Raw genomic sequence first — 20,054 nt, 5'->3', positions numbered from 1 at the left:
TTTGGAGGCTATTGAAACCTTGACTATTTAAAACAACTTTAAATTGTCAAACAGCTTATCGGTAAGACAGTATCCCAACAGTAGAAGGGTGACAGACATTCTATCCACAGCACATTTCCCCACAACAAAGAAAAATATATCCGGCCGACATAAATGGTGGATGTTGATTGGTGGATCTGTTATCAAATAATAAGCATCTTGAAAGGACGGAGAGAGCAATAATAAAGGGGGGGGTTGTTATCACTTTTTGTATATCACTGAAAGGTTGTTTTTTTTTTTTTCATCAAAGCAATACGACTATCACGCTGAGACAACCCTCTCTGAACCTAATAGCAAGTTGTTCCACCTTTGGCAGCTGTAACTGAAATCAAACGTTGTGATAAATCTTTCGCACTGCTATGAAAGAACTATGGACCATTCCTCCTTGCAGAAATGTTTTAACTGCCACACTGAAGGGTTTTCTAGTAGGATTTCCTAATTTTAAGATTGCTCCACAGCATCTCAGTTAAGTTTAAATCTGGACTTTGACTCAAGTCACTCAAAAACCTTCATTTTGTTCTTTTTGAGCCATTCTGCGGTTGATCTGCTGGTTTGTTTCTGATTGTTGGTCTGCTTTATGACCTAAGTTGTCCTGGTCTTGAAGAAGCAAAGCAGCCCCGGACAATCAAACCGCCACCACCATGCTTTACTGTTGGCATCATGTTCTTTTTATCAAATGATGTGCCCTGGCTGAACACCTTCCAAAAAGTTTTGTTTTTAGTCATCAGTCCCGAGTATGTTTCTTCAAGAGCCTTGAGAATCATCAATTTCCTGTTTGTGAAATGTGAGTGAATGTGTGTTTTTGTGACAGCAGTGTTTTTTGTCATTTTTCATGGATGCCATTTTTGGACAGTGTCTGTCTTATACTGGAGTTGTGATCACTTTCCTTAACTGTAGTCAATGCGGGCCGCAGTCCTTTAAATGTTTTCCAAGCTTCTTTTGTGACCTTCCGGATTGTTCTTTGTCATACCCTTGGAATAATCTCTATTGGTTGATCACTCCAGAGAAGGTTTGCTCTTTTCCCAGTTTTCTTCAATTGTGGATAATTGCATCTTTGGAAATGGCTTTGTAATCTTCTCCAGACTGATATATTTCAATTGCTTTTTTTCCTATTTTTTCTTCTGGACTTTCTTTGGATGATGGCATGATCGATTTCTTCATAGGATTTTGTTGCCTACTTCACTTCAAGGTGATTTTCGAATTCATTAAAGGTTGTGTCCATAGGTTTTGGGTCTGGCCTGTGAAATTGAACTCAGCTTTAACAGATTGTAGTTCGTAACGGTTTCTTTGTGATTTTACAAGGGGGTAAGGGCCAAATTTTTATATCGGCCGGTCTCTTTCTTACAATAATTACTATAGTGGGACGAGCTAGAGGGGTAAAATCAATTGGCTGTTAGCAGCGAGTGCTTGTTGCAGCAAACGGCAGGTTATTAAAAGAAGCAAGCAGACTGAACCAACCCCCCCTGGTGTGAAAGGGGCAATATTTTGGCACAAAGTTAATACTTTAAATTACATTGAGTTGAGTCGTTGTACAATTACTTGTTAAATAGGTCGTTATTGTGGATGGATGCGGACGACACACTTTTTTTCTCCCCTCAGGCTTTAAAGTACCAGTAAGGCCACCCTTTTTTGTACGTAGGTCTATGTTGGACAAGAAGAAAATGTCTGTGGGTGTGTTTGCGCGCGCGCGTGTGTGTGTGTGCGTTTGTATATATGGTATAGACCGCCAAAATACCAGACTTTTCACCTGGGAAAAGTGGACACTTGTGAATAAATTGACAAACCAAGTGTCAGTCTAATTCAAGACTTATATTTTAATTTTTTAGGGCATAAAAGAACGTTTTTTTGAAAAAAAAGAGGAAAATGTGAGCCTACTACTCAGCTGGGACAATAATTATGCTGTATTTATTTTCTAAATAACTTATAAATATGATTTTTGGAGCTGTCAATGTATTACACCTTGCATGACTTCTGTGTGTGTGTATGACACCCTGCTGGTCGTTTTTTATTATTGCACTTTCATACACACACACAAAAAACACACACGCTGGAGGCGGAGACGTGACGTAGAAGTTGGCGTGGCCTAGCACCAAATTTCCCGGGAAAGACTTCAATTTGCCGCGAAAGGGACATTGGACTGGCCTTTTAGGTAAGTATTCAATAAATAATCACTGTAAATACTTCTAGTTATACGTGAGTACGGTCAGATTAGGTTTCACGAGGTTATTTTTTCATGAGAGGGCCTGTTAAGCCTTTTTTTTTTAAAGACGTTTTTATGATTGATAACACGGGACGTTTTGTGCATTAGTTTATATGCAAAGGGGGCTGTAACAGGTGGATCTCTAGGTTTATATGTGTTAAATGTTTTTGCTTGCTTGGCCTCGTTCGTTCGATCCTAGACCTGTACATTTAATTGAATGGACCAGGTAATTAACGGAATACTTTTCCGCGTTTGTTTACACAAACTATTTGCAGCTAGTTAGCTGCAAGAGCTAACGGACTTCCTCATCCTTGTCCCGTTACGGTGATATATGTAAGCAAGAATACGGTTGATATATAAATGCACATCTGAGCGTAAAAATTCTAAGAAAAAGTCCATATTTTACTTGGGGAGTTATGGTACATTCTGCCTGGATCAGACAGTTGCTCTACCATAATAATTGTATCTTATTTGGAAGAAATGGCGGACATGCATACTGCACATTGATGGGATTCTGCATTGTGACAGATTCACTCTTAATTTTGTCACGTACTGATGAATTCATTGAATAATGAGTGCCTTTTGTGTAGTGCCTTTAAAACCCTTTTTTTTCGTTGGCTTTATTTGAATGAAGGAGCTCTTGATTCAAAATCAGAAAAAAAAAATGCCAAGGCGAAGGTGTCTGGATCCAAAAAATGAAGCAAGACTTTACATTGATTCTGGAAAAGACAAGCTTGGAATGGATGTGAAATACATCAATGCATTCAAAGGTAAGCTAAATCTCACAATGACATTTGACAATTGATTCTTTCACCTTACATCATTAATGTTGTTTTTTCAATTCTAGGGCGAGGAGTCTTTGCTTGCGCTTCTTTTGAAAAAGGAGACTTCTTGCTAGAATATCGTGGTGAACTTATCAACATACAAGAATGTGAGAGAAGACAGAGGGTGTACCATAACAACATGAAAGCCTTCATGTTTGAGTTTCGCTTCAATGGAAGAGCTTGGTGGTGTTTATCAAGTCCATGTTTAACCAGATTTTTTTTTAATTTATTTAATAGGATCGTAAATCATGATAGTCTACACTTTCAAGCATATACTTTAATAATGTGTGTTCTTTTTCAAGTGTTGATGCAGCAAAAGAGGATGGATCGCTGGGAAGACTGGTCAATGATGACCACATCAACCCAAATGCCAAAATGAAGTCTTTAAATGTGCAAGGAAAGCCCCACTTGTGTTTGTTTGCAACACAGGACATTTACCCAGGAGAGGAGATCACATATGATTACGGAGACTCTGAATGGCCATGGAGAGACAAGGTGATCATAACAGCATGTGATGAGATTGGTTATTGTTAATAGAAAAAAAAAAGCAATCAGAAAAAACAGTGCTGACTGTATGCCGTTTCAATCTCAGGAATCTGGCCTATGTAAAAAGTCCCAAAACAAATTCATGACAGGGGAAAATACAACTGCAGCCCCCTTAAATGCCCTGAAATCATTTCAGGAGGTAAATTATGCATTCTTTTCACAGCTAATACACTTTTTGGCTTGAAAAGGTTCACAGTATAAGGTTAGCATGCATCCGAAAATAACAGTAGAAATTAAGAAGTCCACTAAGTATGTGTGTGTTTTGACCCTTTATTTTTCTGTATGTCAGTGTGTGATGGAGAAAAGGGACCTAATGACCTTGAGCCAGACTAAACCTGGTTCAATACAACAGCCTCTAACCAGTTGTGAAAAGGTAAATCACCTTAGCACCACTAAGTATCATCTAGAATCCAACTTCCGATGGAGTTCAGCAACTACAGTATTTTCCATGTTCTTTGTCAAATCACCAGTACTAAAACTATTTCGAGGCTTATTAATATTAATAGACAAGAGTGCGATTTACAGTGTTTTTTTTAGTCATTATTGCATTCTTAAGTCACACCAACGTCCATATATATATATATATATATATATATATATATATATATATATATATATATATATATATATATATATGTATGTATATATATGTATGTATATGTATATATGTATATGTATGTGTGTGTGTGTGTGTGTGTTTCCAGTTTAGAATATGGCTTACACTGACACTGGCATATGCTGCCATTCGCACCAAATTTATTTAGTGTAGAGGTTGAGGAGTAAAACTACATGTGTATGTGTGTGTTCACATACTGTAGGCATATGATTTAAATTGACATTTCACCTCGCTCTATCTACAAGTCTCACAGTCACATATAATCACCTATCTGTTAGTCTTCAATAACTTCACTTTATCGAACTTTGTTTATTAACAACTCACATTGCTCTCGTATACACATGTTAATCCCCGCCAAAAATGACTGTCCCTTTTTCTCCTTTGTCATCAGTATGCACTTACTTTCAATTGCTTTAGAATTGTATTAAATGACATAACAAACAGTCATAAAAATTCAGCCTAACACGATCTATGGTCATCGAAGTTTAAGTTTTCTTTCCTTTCTGTTTACAGTATCCTGATATGGAGATGTCTCTCCAGCCCTCAAACCTTGAAGACTTTGAACAGGTACATCTGTATACATATGATATATAACATCAAAATATAAACATAATAATAACATAATATAAATTTAACACCATCACTGGAGTGAAAAACTGGCAAAGGTTTACCTTTCAGGCATATCCCTGCAACTTTATTCAATTTGTAATCAAACAATTCCCTGGAGTCTGACTGTTCCTGTGTGTTCCTGTGCATATCTGTGTGTTTTGACCCTGTATTTTCGTGTATTTCAGTGTGTGATGGAGAGAAGCAACATAATGACTTTGAGCAAGACTGAACCTGGTCCAGTACTGCAGCCACTGACCAATTCTGAAAAGGTAAATCATCTCAGCGCCAATAAGCATCATTAAGAATCCAACTTCCGGTTGAGTTCAACAACTACAGTATATTCTAAGTTCTGTGTCAAGTCACCAGTACTAAAACTATTTAGAGGCTTATTAATATTAATAGACTTGAGCCAGATCCACTGGATTTGTAGTGTATTATACAGTCATTATTACATTTTTAAGTCACACCAACGGCTGTGTGTGTGTGTGTTCATCTTCGTATATGGCTTACACTGACACAGGCATATGCAGACATTCCCACCGAAACAATTCAGTATGGAGGTTTAGGAGTCAAACTCACCTCCGTATGTATGTGTGTGAGCTTGTAGGCATATGGTTTAAAGTGACATTTCACCTCACTTTATCTACAAGTCTCACAGTCACATATTATCACCTATCAGATAGTCTTCAATAAGTTCATGCTATCAAACTGTGTTTGTTTATTAACTTCTACATTGCCCTTATACACACATTACTCCCCGCTAAAACATACTGTCCCTTTTCGTACAATGTCATCAGTATGCGCTTACTTTCAATTGCTTAAGAATTGCATTAAATGACAGAATGAACAGAATACAAATTCAATTTAACAGTCTCCGGAGATCAGGATAAACTGACACTCTATCAGTACTCTGTGCACTACTGTTTGTGAAATGACTAAGTAAAACTCAATGATTCTTGATCTTGTATCACTCAAAATCACCCCTGTGATGTCATACGATGTGCCTCTGAAGGTAGGGTCATCGAAGTTTGAGTTTTCTTTCCTTTCTATTTACAGCATCCTGATGTGGAAATGTCTCTCCAGCCCTCAAATGTTGAAGACTTTGAACCGGTACATCCATTTTGTTGAATATAAATTTAGCGGCATCACTGGGAGTGAAAAACTGTCAAAAGTTTACCTTTCAGGCATATTCTTGCAACTTTATTCAATTTGTAATCAAACAATTCCCTGGAATCTGATTGTTCTTGTGCATTCCTGTGTGTTTTGACCCTGTATCTTCCTGTATTTCAGTGTGCGATGGAGAGAAGGGACTTTATGACCTTGAGCAAGACTGAACCTCATGCAGTACTACAGCCACAGACCAATTCTGAAAAGGTAAATCATCTCAGCCCCAATAAGCATCATTAAGAATCCAACTTCCCGGTTAGTTCAACAACTTCAGTATTTTCTAGGTTCTGTGTCAAGTCACCAGTACTAAAACTATTTAGAGGCTTATTAATATTAATAGACTTGAGCCAGATCCACTGGATTTATAGTGTATTATGCAGTCATTATTACATTATTAAGTCTCATCAACGTCCGTGTGTGTGTGTTCATCTTAGAATATGGCTTACACTGACACAGGCATATGCTGACATTCCCACCAAAACTATTCAGTGTAGAGGTTTAGGAGTCAAACTCACCTCCGTGTGTGTGTGTGTGTGCTTGTAGGATTATGGTTTAAAGTGACGTTTCACCTCGCTTTATCTACAAGTCTCACAGTCACATTTTATCACCTTTCTGATAGTCTTCAATAAGTTCACGCTATCAAACTGTGTTTGTTTATTAACTTCTACATTGCTCTCATATACACGTGTTAATCCCTGCTAAAACATACTGTCCCTTTTTCTACAATGGCATCAGTATGCGCTTAGTTTCATTTGCTTTAGAATTGCATTACATGACAGAATGAACAGAATTTAAATTCAATTTAACAGTCTCCGTGGATCAGAATAAACTGACACTATCAGTACTTGTTGCACTATTGTTTGTGAAATGACCAAGTAAAACTCAATGATTCTTGATCCTGTATCAGTCAAAATCACCCCTGTGATGTAATGCATTGTGCCTCTGAAGGTATGGTCATCGAAGTTTGAGTTTTCTTTCCTTTCTATTTACAGCATCCTGATGTGGAGATGTCTCCCCAGCCCTCAAATGTTGAAGACTTTGAACCGGTACATCCATTTTGTTAATATAAAATTAACGGCGTCGCTGGGAGTGAAGAACTGCCAAAAGTGTACCTTTCAGGCATATTCTTGCAACTTTATTCAATTTGTAATCAAACAATTCCCTGGAATCTGATTGTTCTTGTGCATTCCTGTGTGTTTTGACCCTGTATCTTCCTGTATTTCAGTGTGCGATGGAGAGAAGGGACTTTATGACCTTGAGCAAGACTGAACCTCATGCAGTACTACAGCCACAGACCAATTCTGAAAAGGTAAATCATCTCAGCCCCAATAAGCATCATTAAGAATCCAACTTCCCGGTTAGTTCAACAACTTCAGTATTTTCTACATTCTGTGTCAAGTCACCAGTACTAAAACTATTTAGAGGCTTATTAATATTAATAGACTCGAGCCAGATCCACTGGATTTATAGTGTATTATGCAGTCATTATTACATTTTTAAGTCTCACCAACGTCCGTGTGTGTATGTTCATCTTAGAATATGGCTTACACTGACACAGGCATATGCTGACATTCCCACCCAAACTATTCAGTCTAGAGATTTAGGAGTCAAACTCATCTCCGTGTGTGTGCTTGTAGGATTATGGTTTAAAGTGACATTTCACCTCACTTTATCTACAAGTCTCACAGTCACATATTATCTCCTATCTGATAGTCTTCAATAAGTTCACGCTATCAAACTGTGTTAGTTTATTAAGTCTTCTACATTACTCTTATACACACGTTAATCCCTGCTAAAACATACTGTCTCATTTCCTACAATGTCATCAGTATGCGCTTACTTTCAATTGCTTTAGAATTGCATTAAATGACAGAATGAACAGAATACAAATTCAATTTAACAGTCTCCATAGATCAGAACAAACTGACACTCTATCAGTACTTGGTGCATTATTGTTTGTGAAATGACCAGGTAAAACTCAATGATTCTTGATCCTGTATCACTCAAAATCACCTCCCTGTGATGTAATGCGTTGTGCCTCTGAAGGTATGAGCATCAAAGTTTGAATTTTCTTTCCTGTCTATTTACAGCATCCTGATGTGGAGATGTCTCCCCAGCCCTCAAATGTTGAAGACTTTGAACCGGTACACACATTTTGTTGAATATAAATTTAACAGCATCACTGGGAGTGAAAAACTGTCAAAAGTTTACCTTTCAGGCATATTCTTGCAACTTTATTCAATTTGTAATTAAACAATTCCATGGAGTTTGATTGTTCCTGTGCATATCTGTGTGTTTTGACCCTGTATTTCAGTGTACGATGGAGAGAAGGGACTTAATGACCTCGAGCAAGACTGAACTTGGTCCAGTACTGCAGCCACTGACCAATTCTGAAAAGGTAAATCATCTCAGCGCCAATAAGCATCATTAAGAATCCAACTTCCGGTTGAGTTCAACAACTACAGTATTTTCTAAGTTCTGTGTCAAGTCACCAGTACTAAAACTATTTAGAGGCTTATTAATATTAATAGACTTGAGCCAGATCCACTGGATTTGTAGTGTATTATACAGTCATTATTACATTTTTAAGTCACACCAACGGCTGTGTGTGTGTGTGTGTTCATCTTCGTATATGGTTTACACTGACACAGGCATATGCAGACATTCCCACCGAAACTATTCAGTTTGGAGGTTTAGGAGTCAAACTCACCTCCATGTCTATGTGTGTGTGCTTGCAGGATTATGGTTTAAAGTGACATTTCACCTGGCTTTATCTACAAGTCTCGCAGTCACATATTATCACCTATCTGACAGTCTTCAATAAGTTCACGCTATCAAACTGTGTTAGTTTATTAAGTCTTCTACATTGCTCTTATACACACGTTAATCCCTGCTAAAACATACTGCCCCTTTTCGTACAATAAAATCGTACGATTGTTCTTCGACACGACCGATTTGTGTCATGTGTTTTGACAGTTAAGAGCAAGTCGCCGACTTCAAAACCTACGGAAGCATCATGCTCAGCGTGAGGAAGCATTTGATAAGGCCAATAAAAAACTGCTTGAGGGAGGGAAGCAAATGATTTTGAATCTGGTTAAGAGAATTAATGATTCGGTGAGTTTTTAATTCTAAGCAAAATTAAAATGCTCTTTTGGCCGTATGCCAATAAATCACTATAAAAGTGTATATGAGAACATTATTCTTAGAACACTAATTTGCTTGCAAATGTAGCCAAATTTCTCAAAACATTCAAATTCACCATGAATAAATGGGAAGGTTTCAACAGATTCCTTACTTACTAATTAATATAATTATTGCTATGGCTAACCTACCGCAAAGTAGGCTAGCCATAGTAGTTTACATTAGTTTCACATCGTATACCAGCACATCATGTCATGTGTGGTTGTCTTTGAGATTTTCAAAACCCTAACCTGCTACACATTTTCAATAGTGCAGCAGATTTTCTTATGTTAAATGCGCAGTGTCAAGAAAACTATTGGGTCATTTCCAATTGAAAACAACTGAGACAATATTACGCTAAGGAGGGAACTGAGGGAATATTAATTACATAAATAATGTTTCATTTATGTAATTTGATAATGGTGGAGTAATGACATTTTGTAGGCTTGATAATGAATCATTAATATGGCATTGTCAAATACAATTGTGTGCAGGAATTCAAATGTTACTATCAATGTAATCATTTAAAAATATATATGCTCTTTAGGATAGTATTGTGGGGAAGTAATACTACTTGTATATAAACAGACTGTCCCTTTTTCTCCTGTCAGCAGTATGCTCTTACTTTCAGTTGCTTTATAAATGTATTAAATGACAGTACAAACAGGAATACGAATTCAACCTAACACTATACATGGATCAGAAGAAACGGACACTCTATCAGTAGTTGTTAGACGATTGTTTGTGAAATGACCAAGTAAAACGCAATGATTCTTGATCCTGTATCACTAAGAATCCCCACTGTGATGTAATGTGTTGTGCCTACAACGGTTTGGTCATCTGAGGTTAATTTTTTCTTCATTTCTCTTTACAGCAGCCTGATGTAGCGCTGCCATCCCTAAGCTCAGAGTTTGAAGGCATTGAACAGGTAAATTCAGTTGGTAAATTGAATTCATCCATCTGTCCGTCCATTATCTTCCGCTTATCTGGGGTCTGGTACCAGGGGCCGCATCCTCAGCAGGGAAGCCTAGACTTCCACATCGTCCAGCTCCTCCATGGCTATCTCCAGGCATTCCTAGGCCAGCCGAGAAACATATTCTCTCCAGCGTGCCCTGGGTAATCCCCGGGGGCTCGTCCCGGTCTGACATACCCGGTGGTAAACGGGGGAGATGCCGGTCAGACCTGACAGACCCAAACATATTGTGCAGGTCTGCTGGGAATATCTGGTAGAGTCCCACCTCAGAAGGCGTTTCAACTCCCAACTCTGGAAGAATTTGTCCCACGTTTCGGGGGAGGGGGACCATGTTCCGCGTCTCCATTATCGAGGCGCCTGATTGAAGTTTCGTAAGGTAGTAGGCGCCTGTCGTGATGTAAATCCCTGTAACCTTTGGTTGACAAGGGTAAGGAATGCCTTCAAGCTGAAGAAGGAGTTCTATTGGGTCTTTTTGGCTTGTAGGAATCCAGAGGCAGCTGACAAATACTGACTGGCCAAGCGGAGTGCAGCTTGGGTATTTGACGAGGCAAAAACCGGGGTATGAGAGAAGTTCGGTGAGGCCATGGAAAATGAGATCCTGATTACTTTGAGAAAATTCTGGTCCACTATCTGGCGTCTCAGGAGGGGTAAGCAGTGCACCATAAATATTATTTACAAAGGATATAGCGCGCTGCTGACCTGTGGGCAGAATACTTCGAAGACCTCCTCAATTCCTCCGACATGTCTTCCTCAGAGGAAGCAGAGTCTGGAAGCACTTGGGCTCTCCCATCTCTGTGGCTGAAGTGCCAAGGTGGTCAAAAAAAAAAGTCCTTGGTGGAAGGCCCCCAGGGGTGGATGAGAACTGCCTGGAGTTCTTAAAGGCTCTGGATGTTGTGGTGCTGTCCTGGTCGACACGCCTCTGCAACATCACTCGGACATCGGGGACAGCGCTTCTAGATCGGTTGACCGGTGCGATGATTCCCCTTTTTAAGAAGCGGGACCAGAGGGTGTGTTCCAATTATAGAGAGATCACACTCTTAAGCCTTCTCTATAAGATATATTGGGGGTGCTGGAAAGAAGGGTGCGTCAGGAAGTCGAACCTCAGATTCAGGAAGAGCAGTGTGGTTTTTGTCCCGGCCGAGGCACAATGGACCAGCACTACACCCTTCGCAGGATCCTCAAGCATTTATGGGAGTTCGCCCAACCAGTCTGTGTGTGCTTTTTGGACTTTGAGAAGGAGTGAAGGCCTTAGACAGTGTCTCTCATTGAATTCTGTGGGGGCTGTTTCAGGAGGGGGGGTACCTAGCCCTCTGATACGGACTGTTCGGGCCCTGTACCATCCATGTCAGAGTTTAGTCTGTATTTCCGACGGGAAGTTGAATTCGTTTCCAGTGAGAGGTGGACACTGCCAAGGCTGCCCTTTGTCACGGAGTCCGTTCATTACCTTTATGGACAGAATTTATCGTTGCATCAGAAGTAATGGGGGTCTCAGTATTGCTTCTCTGTTCTCTGCTACTAGTGATGATGTGGTGTTGTTGGCGTCTTCAGGCAAGGACCTCCAACTTACAGAGCGATTTGAATATGAAACCTATCCATCCATCATCTTCAGCTTATCGTGGTTCAGATTGCGGGGGCTGCACCCTCAGCATTGAAGCCCGGACTTCCCTCTCTCCGGCCATTTCGTCCAGCTCCTTTAGGGGAATCCCCATGTGTTCCCGCACCAAGAAAGAGGCATAGTCCCTCCAGCGTGTCCTGGGTCGTCCCTGGGGTCTCCTCCTGGTTGGACATGTCCGTAACACCTCACCAGGGAGATGTCTGGGAGGCATGATAACAAGATGCCCGAACTACTACACCTCTACTGGCTCCTCTCAACGGAGAGGAGCAGCAGCTCGACACTGGGTCCTTCCCGGATGACCGAGCTACTCACCCTGGCTCTAGGGGAGAGCCCAGACAGCTTGCAGAGGAATCTCATTTCGGCTGCGTGTCTCTGAGATCTCGTTCTTTTGGTCATAAAAGACAGCTTGTGAGGGCAGGAACGTAGATTGCTTTGCCTTTTTGGTTCAGCTCTCTCTTTACCAGGGTTTGGAACACAGCAGATGTTGAATCGATCCGCCTGTCGATCTTCCATTCCATTTTACCCTCACTCATGAAGACCCCAAGATACTTGAACTCCTCCACTTGGGGCAGGACCTCATCTCTGACCCCGAGAGGGCACACCACCCTTTTCCGACTGAGGACCATGATCTCTAATTTGGAGATGCTGATCTTCATCCTTCTGCTTCACACTCAGCTGCGAACTGCTCCAATGAGATTTGGAGGTCACGGTCTGAAAAAGCCAACAACACCACATCATCCGCAAATAGCAGAAATGAAACTCTGAAACCAGACCCCTCCTCAATGCTTTGGCTGCGCCTACAGATTCTGTGAATAAAGGTAATGAAAAGAAATGGTGAAAATGGGCAGCCTTGGCGGAGTCCAACCACCACTGGAAACGGATTCAACTAACTGCCAGAAATGTGGTGTTAAAGGGACAAAATTGGCAGTATCAAGGCTTTGGGTACACCGTACTTCCAAAGCGACTCCCACAGAATTTCCCAAGGGACACGATTCAACACCTTCTGCAAGTCTACAACACACTTGTAGACTGGATGAGCGAAATTACTTGTACTATTGAGGATCCTGCCGAGGGTGTAGATTTGGTCCACTTTTCCACGGCCAGGACAAAAACCACCCTGCTCCTCCTGAAATCGAGATTCGACCCCTGAATAGAATTTACCGAGGAGGCTGAGGAGTGTGATTCCTCTATAGGTGGAACACACCCTCCAGTCCCCCTTATTAAAAAGCGGAACCACCACCCCAATCTACTAATCCAGAGGTGTTGTCCCGGATGACTATGCGATGTTGCAGAAGCGTGTCTGCCAGGACAGCTCTACTACATCCAGAGCCTTTAGAAATGCCGGGCGGATCTCATCCACCCCCAAGGCCTTGCCACCAAGGAGTTTTTTTGACCACGATGGTGACTTCAGCCCCAGAAGCCCGCCTCAGAGCTTCCGGACTCTGCTTACTCAGAAGAAGGCGTGTCGATGGGTTTTATGATGTCTTCAGAGTATTCTGTCCACTGGTTCACGGTGTCCCAAGTTGAGGTCAGCAGCACCCCATCCCCACTGCCATAGAGGTGACATTCCATGTCCCAAGAGCTAGCTTCTGCAGCTGGAGTTGGAGCGCCAAGTTTCTTGTCTTTGGCCGCCGCCCAGCTCACACTCCACCCGACCTACGGCCCATCCCACAGGTGCTGAGCCCCATGGGCTGAACCTGGCTGAGCCCCATGGGCTGAACCCGGCTGAGCCCCATGGGTGTGGGCTTGGCTACCAGGTACTCGCCAGCTAGCCCCACCTTCAGGCTTTGCTTCGGAGGGGGGCCACAGTGACCGGCGTCTGAATGTGGGCACCTCGACTCCATGTATTTTATCCATCATTAGAGGAAAATGGTTCATGCTTAGTCTGGTTCCTTACTTAGGACTTGTTTGCCCTGGGTGACCTTTCTAGGGGCATTAAGCCCCAGACAACTTAGCTCCTCGGATCATTGGGGCGTGCAAACCCCTCCACCACGATAAAGTGACGGCCCAGAGAGGGACGAGTGTGAAGTCTTGGGTCGATGATGATCAGAATCATGGTCTTTGTTGGAAAAAAGGTGGAGTACACTTTCCCAGTCGGGAGTAGATAACGTCCTGCCCCAAGTGTCGGAGTTTAAGTATCTTGGGATAATTTTTGAAAGTGTTGGTAGGAGGGAAAGGACCAAGCTCTCCATTAACCAGTCGATCTACATTCCTGCCCTCATCTATGTGTCATGGGTGAAAGAATGAGATCCCGGACACAAGTGACTGAATTGAGTTTCCTTCACATGATGATCTTACCCTAAGAGATAGGGTGAGAAGCATTGTCATACTGGAGGGTCTCAGTGTCAAGCCGTTGCTCCTCGGCATTGAGAGTAGCTAGTTGAGGTGGACGCCTCCCTGGTAAAGTGTTCCGTGCATGGGAAAAGGGCCTGGGATGACCCAGGACATGTCAGAGAGATTATGTGTTTGGGCTGGCCTGAGAACGCCTAGGGATCCTCCCAGGGGAGCTTGACGAAATGACCAGGGAGAGGAAAATCTGGGCTTCCCTGCTCAAGCTGGTACCCTCACAACCCAACCGTACTGTAGAATGAAGCGCTTGAAAATGAATGGATGGGTGGTAAGGGCGCGGTGTTGAGGCGGTATGAGAGCCGTTAATTGTCCTGTTTTACAATTTATCATGTCAACAGCAGTATTTTGGTGCACACAAAAACTTGGGTAATACTTTGTAATTGCAGCCACATTTGATCTATGCATCTTTGTTGTACTTTTTTTTTTAGTGTGCAATCCCATATGGTTTTGAAATGTTCTGCCAACATGCTCTACAGAGATTTTTTCTTTTGTCCTCAGGAATGTTGTGAACATCTTCTTGAGACAATAATACTGTCTGCCTTTGACAAGTGTGTTATATGCTTGGGACCTATATCTTCTTTGACATGGACTGGATACAAATGCAAAGGTAAAGTAAATTGAACGCATTGCTTTTTCCAAAATGTCCACAGTGAGCCATTATAGTCAGAAACCAAACAGCCTTGTAACCAAATATCCACAGCACCCTTGTTTCTGACTATGGTCCTCATGGTGTAACTATATAATTGATTGTAAAATTGTGTTGCAACTCTGACTGTATATTGGCCTAACATTTTCAAACTCTGTTACAGTTTGTTCAAGAGTCTGGCATCTATCCTGCTACAGACGGAAGAACGATGGGGATAGAATATTAGACTCCGATGAGAACAGCCAAAGTGAATATGTCCCAGATTCAGAATCTGATTCAGATTCAAGCATGATTTTGGAAAGAATACCATCATTGCCCAGTAGTAGTTCATCCAACAGATTAGACACATATGTAACAAACGAAGCCAGCATGACAAAATGTTTGCCCCCTCCTGCCAAGCCCGTAGAAGTCTCTCCCAGTGAAACACCAGATTCAGAGGTTTCTAATGAAGACTCATCAAATAGGCATGTGACAAATACAGATAAACAAACTCCACCTCTTGAGTTGAGCAACAGAAACTACTGTTTTGTATGTGGTAAACCACAAAGTAGACTGACTCGCCACCTGAAAGTACACATGTCTCACCCTGAAGTTTCATATGCATTTTATCTCCCTGAACACTCACAGGAACGCAAAGCGCTATTTCTTAAAATGCGAAACCGGGGCAATTTTCAACATAACACTGGGATCCTCAGAGGTGAAAAAGGACAATTAAAAGTAAAAAGGAGGCCTAAAGCTCCGGCTGTGACTCAAAAATTCTTGCACTGTATGCACTGTCAGGGATTATTTGTACGCAAAGAACTGTGGAGACATGTCCGAAGATGTCCTTTTAGGCCAGAAAGTGAGAATTTGGATAAACAAGAAGGACGAGCCAGAGTTCTGTGTTTGGCTACAGCCCAACAGACTGTATTCAGCCAACACTTCTCAAGTGGAATTTGGAAGATTCTGACTCGAATGAACACGGATGATATTGGCCTGGCTGTGCGAAATGACCTATCCATTGTTCAGTTGGCCCAGTCCTTGTACAGCAAACATGGACAAGACTCAACAAAGCATGAATACATTCGTCAAAAGCTCCGGGAAGTGGGACGACTGCTGATTTGTCTGCGTGCTGACTTCTCTATCAACAGCATGGAAGAAGCCATAAAGCCCTCAAACTTCCTGACAGTTATTCAAGCTGTGAAGAAAGTTGCTGGGTTTAATGACGAAAGCCTCTCCTATGAAACACCCAGCCTAGCTTTGAAATTGGGACAATCGCTCAAGAAAATTTGCGACCACATTCAATCTCGTGCCCTAATGGCAGAAGATGACACATTGGTGAAGTCAACAGAAACTTTCATGAAACTGTACAGATCTCAGTGGTGTGAGCTGGTTTCCCACAAAGCTCTGCACACCCTGAGCAGTGCCAAGTATAATAAACCAACAACACTGCCTTTCACAGAGGATGTCCAGGTACTTCACCAGTACCTCCAGAAGACGGCACACAGTGCAGTTACTAACTTGAAGGAGCAAGCAACACCAAAGAACTACGCTGAGCTTGCTAAAGTTACTTTAGCACAAATTATTGTATTCAATCGTAGACGCGCTGGAGAAGTCTCAAAAATGCTCGTCAAAAGTTTTGACGAGAGGGACAGAACACAGCTGCATAAAGATGTAGCCATGGGCCTGTCTAAGCTGGAGCAGAGGTTGTGCAACTATTTCACCAGAGTAGAAATTGTTGGGAAAAGAGAGAGAAAGGTTGTGGTTCTTCTTGCGCCGTCTACGGTTGAAGCTCTATCACTGCTGAGTAGCAAAAGGAAGGAATGCAGTGTCCCGCATGACAATGTTTTTTTATTTGGAAGGCCTAAAACCCTGACCCACTACAGGGGACATGATTGCTTGCGTGTTTATGCAAGCTTGTGTGGAGCAAAACAGCCAGAGTTCCTCAGGTCAACTCACCTTCGAAAACATGTCGCCACACTATCACAAATCCTGAATTTGAAAAAAAATGAACTCGACCAGGTTGCAGATTTTCTGGGACATGATATTCGGGTCCATCGGGATTTCTACAGGTTGCCAGTCCCAACCACACAATTGGCAAAGATATCCAAACTGCTACTTTCCATAGAGAAAGGTGATCTTTCCGGGCTACAAGGAAAATCTCTGGATGAAATTGAAATCGAAGGTAAGCTAATGTTTTCTTTAAAAGCCCCCCACCCTCACCACACACGCATACATACACATACATCCTTTCGCGCTTGTGTCAATGGTTCATTGGTCATGTGAGCTAAGATCATTCTGTACTAATACAGACCAGTTTCTTCAGTTAAGGGTCTGATGGCTCACTGTTCTTTCATTATGACAACGTTTTTTTGTCTAGAAAGCTTGTCATTTAGTGAGACTGAAGATAATGACAGTGAGCCTAAGGGCATCACCAAAGGGATCAAACAACCATTGCCTGAACATGGCGAAGACCTGGATCCAGCATCAGTCTGTACGATCCTGAAACATGAACAGGAGTCTGGATTCAAGGGTGTGTTCTCAGTTTTCTTGATTTTTTTTTCTTTCATTAGATGGGACAAGAATAGTCTTCTTGACAAGGCATTTTTCACAAGTAATTTTTGTTTTTTTTATTAGATACACAATCACATGTGATGTCTACAGGAGAAGACACAGTCCCTACATCTAGCGGTAAGGCAAAATTTAAGGTCTTTGAATGTTAAAACCCTCTTCCCATGGGTTCTCCTTTGGGAAGCACGGCTCTCAAGCACGCCTCCAAGATACATGATTCGTGACTGCTGCCCTCATTGGTCGATAGAAGGAGGACAGGGCAGGAGTTGTAATATACCCCAACTCCCATGATCACGCCTGGAGCCAATCACAACGTGTCTTGTAGGCGTGCTTGAGAGCCGGGCTTTTCAACGTCCCATATGCTGTTGTGACAGAGACTCAGAATGGAGCAATCGGGCATTGTAAAGAGAACTTTAGTCCTCTTTTCCAACCTGCAGCCATTTGAAAGCCTGCATTAGTCCCTTACCAAAAACTGTGAAGAGCAGCGGTTTCACGTATTTGTTTTGCAGCCTTTTTAATTTTCACACATTAGTCAGACTTACTTCTGATTGTTCAAGTACTTGTGTATAACTTTTGTTCTGTTTTTGACCATGCATATCTCTCAGGAAAAGATGATGCTGGTCAAGATTATGACGCTAGAAGACAGCCAAAGAGAATGTGGACCAAACCAGAAATCGCTGCAGTGATGCGACATTTTGGAGGCCACATTAGGAAAGGAAAACTTGCCTCTAAAGTTGAATGCAGGCAGTGCAAGGAGGCAGAAGACTCTGCGTTGTCACAACGTACGGTACAAAATATAAGAGACTTTGTAAGGAACCGAATCATCACAATCAAGAGGCAGCAGGCTCAGAAAAAGCTGTAAACCCATAGCCATTTTCAGCAATAAAAAGTTTTTTTTTTTTCGATAATCAATCAATCAATTTCATGTACTCTTAATACTTTTACAAATATATTTTACTACTCAACTGAAAATTTCATCACCTATACTCAAGGCTCACATAGCGACAAATCCCGGCTCATCTTGGGAACGTCACATAGAGAATCCCCCAAAAAACAGTTGGAAAATGTGTTTTTAAATGTATTAATTGGACAGGAAATGCTAAAAAATGCTAAGAAAATGCTAAATAGGTGTATCAACTCTTTAGTTTACATTATTGCACTTGGATTAAAGTTGTTCAGATGCTATCCACATTTCCATGTTTAAGTTTGGAGTTCCACAATAGTTTTGCATTTGTTTAAATATTAATAAACAGCTCCACTATAAAACTCACACATAACCAAAAGTGATTTGAGTTAGTGGATTTTTTTTTCTTGATCTTGATAGACTCCGTTGGGTCTCTTGTTATTGTTAACTGAGAATGTCTGATTCAGTATTTTTGACAGACATTGTTTACAGTTTGATAATCAGGAATCGTTATAATTTTATATAATGCTGTTAATTTCATAATGGCAGGCTACTTGGTCTTTTCATTGAAAGAGCCTGGGTTAAATGAACCATTGTTAATAAAGACAATTGTCTACACCCTTCATGCAGTTGCTTCTTAATTTGGTAAATTGTAGTTATGACAACATTGCCGTTTTAAGGTCTCAACATTGTTGATACTCTTTACTGTCTTGTGTCTATTAATTAGTTGTGAATGAGCACTTACAAGGTTGAAATCATCACTCATCTACAGCCAATACTCACGTTTGCTTCTGTGCACTTATTGTATAGAGGTGTCTGGTTAGTGTTTTTATGTTAATTTTAGGTGTTGGGGGTGTGCCCTCGTTGTCCATTTAAAGTCAACATATTCTTGTTGTGTCCATGTATACCACAATTCAAGTGTCGTCATTGGTGTCTGGTTGGTGTGTTTATGTTAATTTTGGGTGGTGAGGGTGTGCCCTCGTTGTCCATTTAAAGTCATCATAATCCTGGTTTTGTCCATGCATACCACAATTCAAGTGTCATCCGAAACCACCATCTAGTCAGGTCTTGTGATCTCAGGTTCTGAACCTCTTTTCTAAGAGCTAAAGTGTTCTAAAATTTTCTCAATTTTTTGGTAGTGATTTGACCTTACTTCTATTGTTCTAGGCCCTTTTAAAAGGTGTGTCAACTTAAACCACCATCGAGCCGGTTTGTGACACTTGTCAATTTATACCCTATAAACACGTATGCGTGTGTGTGTGTGTGTGTGTGTGTGTGTGTGTGTGTGTGTGTGTGTGTCCGGCACATGTCCACTCTGCCTGGCTATGTGGGTCAGGTCAGTGATACTCCACAAGATGGTCGATAACAGCTGGGGTCATGCGCGCACACATATAACACAGCATAATGACCACTGCGAATGAAATCCCAATCTGACTGAGGGAGAAAGATTGCTGCTGGATTAACTGCCTGGATTTATTATAATGCATCACTCAAACACAAACAGAAAATGCACTCATGTTACCTGAATGCGTTTAAATGTATGATGTAAAATATGTTGACTATCGCAGAGAAATATCTTCAAACAACTGAAGTTATTTACAAAATCAAAATCATCTCCTAATAGATGGTTATTGAGCATGGGATTCATACAGTATTTGTCAGTTCGCCATGTTAGAGGCTAAGATTTGGAGTACTCTATAACATTAGCTTCAAAGGGATGTGTGTCTTTTTCTCAGCAAATCTGCAGTCTTCGCCCCTTAATTAGAATGCCACTTAAAAATGCTGCGACTACATTCTTGCCATTTGCATTGTGTCAGAAAAAACATTTTTTATATA

At 41.3% G+C, this 20,054-nt stretch overlaps 2 protein-coding genes across 5 annotated transcripts in view; both read left to right on the top strand.

Annotated features, from left to right (window-relative positions):
* Positions 1-20,054, top strand: part of LOC148423168 (ras-associated and pleckstrin homology domains-containing protein 1-like) — a 78,046-nt gene that overhangs the window by 43,396 nt on the left and 14,596 nt on the right. The gene's annotated exons all lie outside the window — the stretch shown is intronic.
* On the top strand, positions 2,670-18,843 carry LOC148423169 (uncharacterized). Of its 3 annotated transcripts, XM_088416075.1 has the most exons (19): positions 2,670-3,009; positions 3,087-3,249; positions 3,366-3,558; positions 3,656-3,748; positions 3,899-3,982; positions 4,739-4,792; positions 5,020-5,103; positions 5,891-5,944; positions 6,125-6,208; positions 6,994-7,047; positions 7,227-7,310; positions 8,092-8,145; positions 8,316-8,399; positions 10,056-10,109; positions 14,617-14,725; positions 14,928-16,928; positions 17,124-17,276; positions 17,381-17,434; positions 17,920-18,843. In XM_088416075.1, exons 1-19 carry the CDS (start codon positions 2,868-2,870, stop codon positions 18,174-18,176), a joined length of 3,855 nt encoding a protein of 1,284 aa, XP_088272201.1. In that variant the 5' UTR covers positions 2,670-2,867; the 3' UTR covers positions 18,177-18,843. The 3 variants fall into 3 exon arrangements, with proteins under 3 accessions (XP_088272201.1, XP_088272202.1, XP_088272204.1); XM_088416076.1 differs by lacking the exons at positions 3,656-3,748; positions 3,899-3,982; XM_088416078.1 differs by lacking the exons at positions 3,656-3,748; positions 3,899-3,982; positions 4,739-4,792; ... (5 more) ...; positions 8,092-8,145; positions 8,316-8,399.

This window comes from Hippichthys cyanospilos, chromosome 5, assembly GCF_059441005.1.
Source record: "Hippichthys cyanospilos isolate Australia breed blue-spotted pipefish chromosome 5, RoL_Hcya_1.0, whole genome shotgun sequence".
In the NCBI taxonomy this organism is placed as follows: Eukaryota; Metazoa; Chordata; class Actinopteri; order Syngnathiformes; family Syngnathidae; genus Hippichthys; species Hippichthys cyanospilos.
The sequence above is the reverse complement of the archived record's forward strand: the minus strand, read 5'-3'. Positions and strand labels throughout refer to the sequence as shown.

Excerpts from the sequence above, each read along its gene's own strand:
- LOC148423169 (XM_088416075.1), top strand. The coding sequence starts at position 2,868 with ATGAAGGAGCTCTTGATTCAAAATCAGAAAAAAAAAATGCCAAGGCGA. Across the intron at positions 8,400-10,055 it reads CACTGACCAATTCTGAAAAG|CAGCCTGATGTAGCGCTGCC; the intron begins GTAAATCATCTC and ends TTCTCTTTACAG. Across the intron at positions 17,435-17,919 it reads CACAGTCCCTACATCTAGCG|GAAAAGATGATGCTGGTCAA; the intron begins GTAAGGCAAAAT and ends CATATCTCTCAG.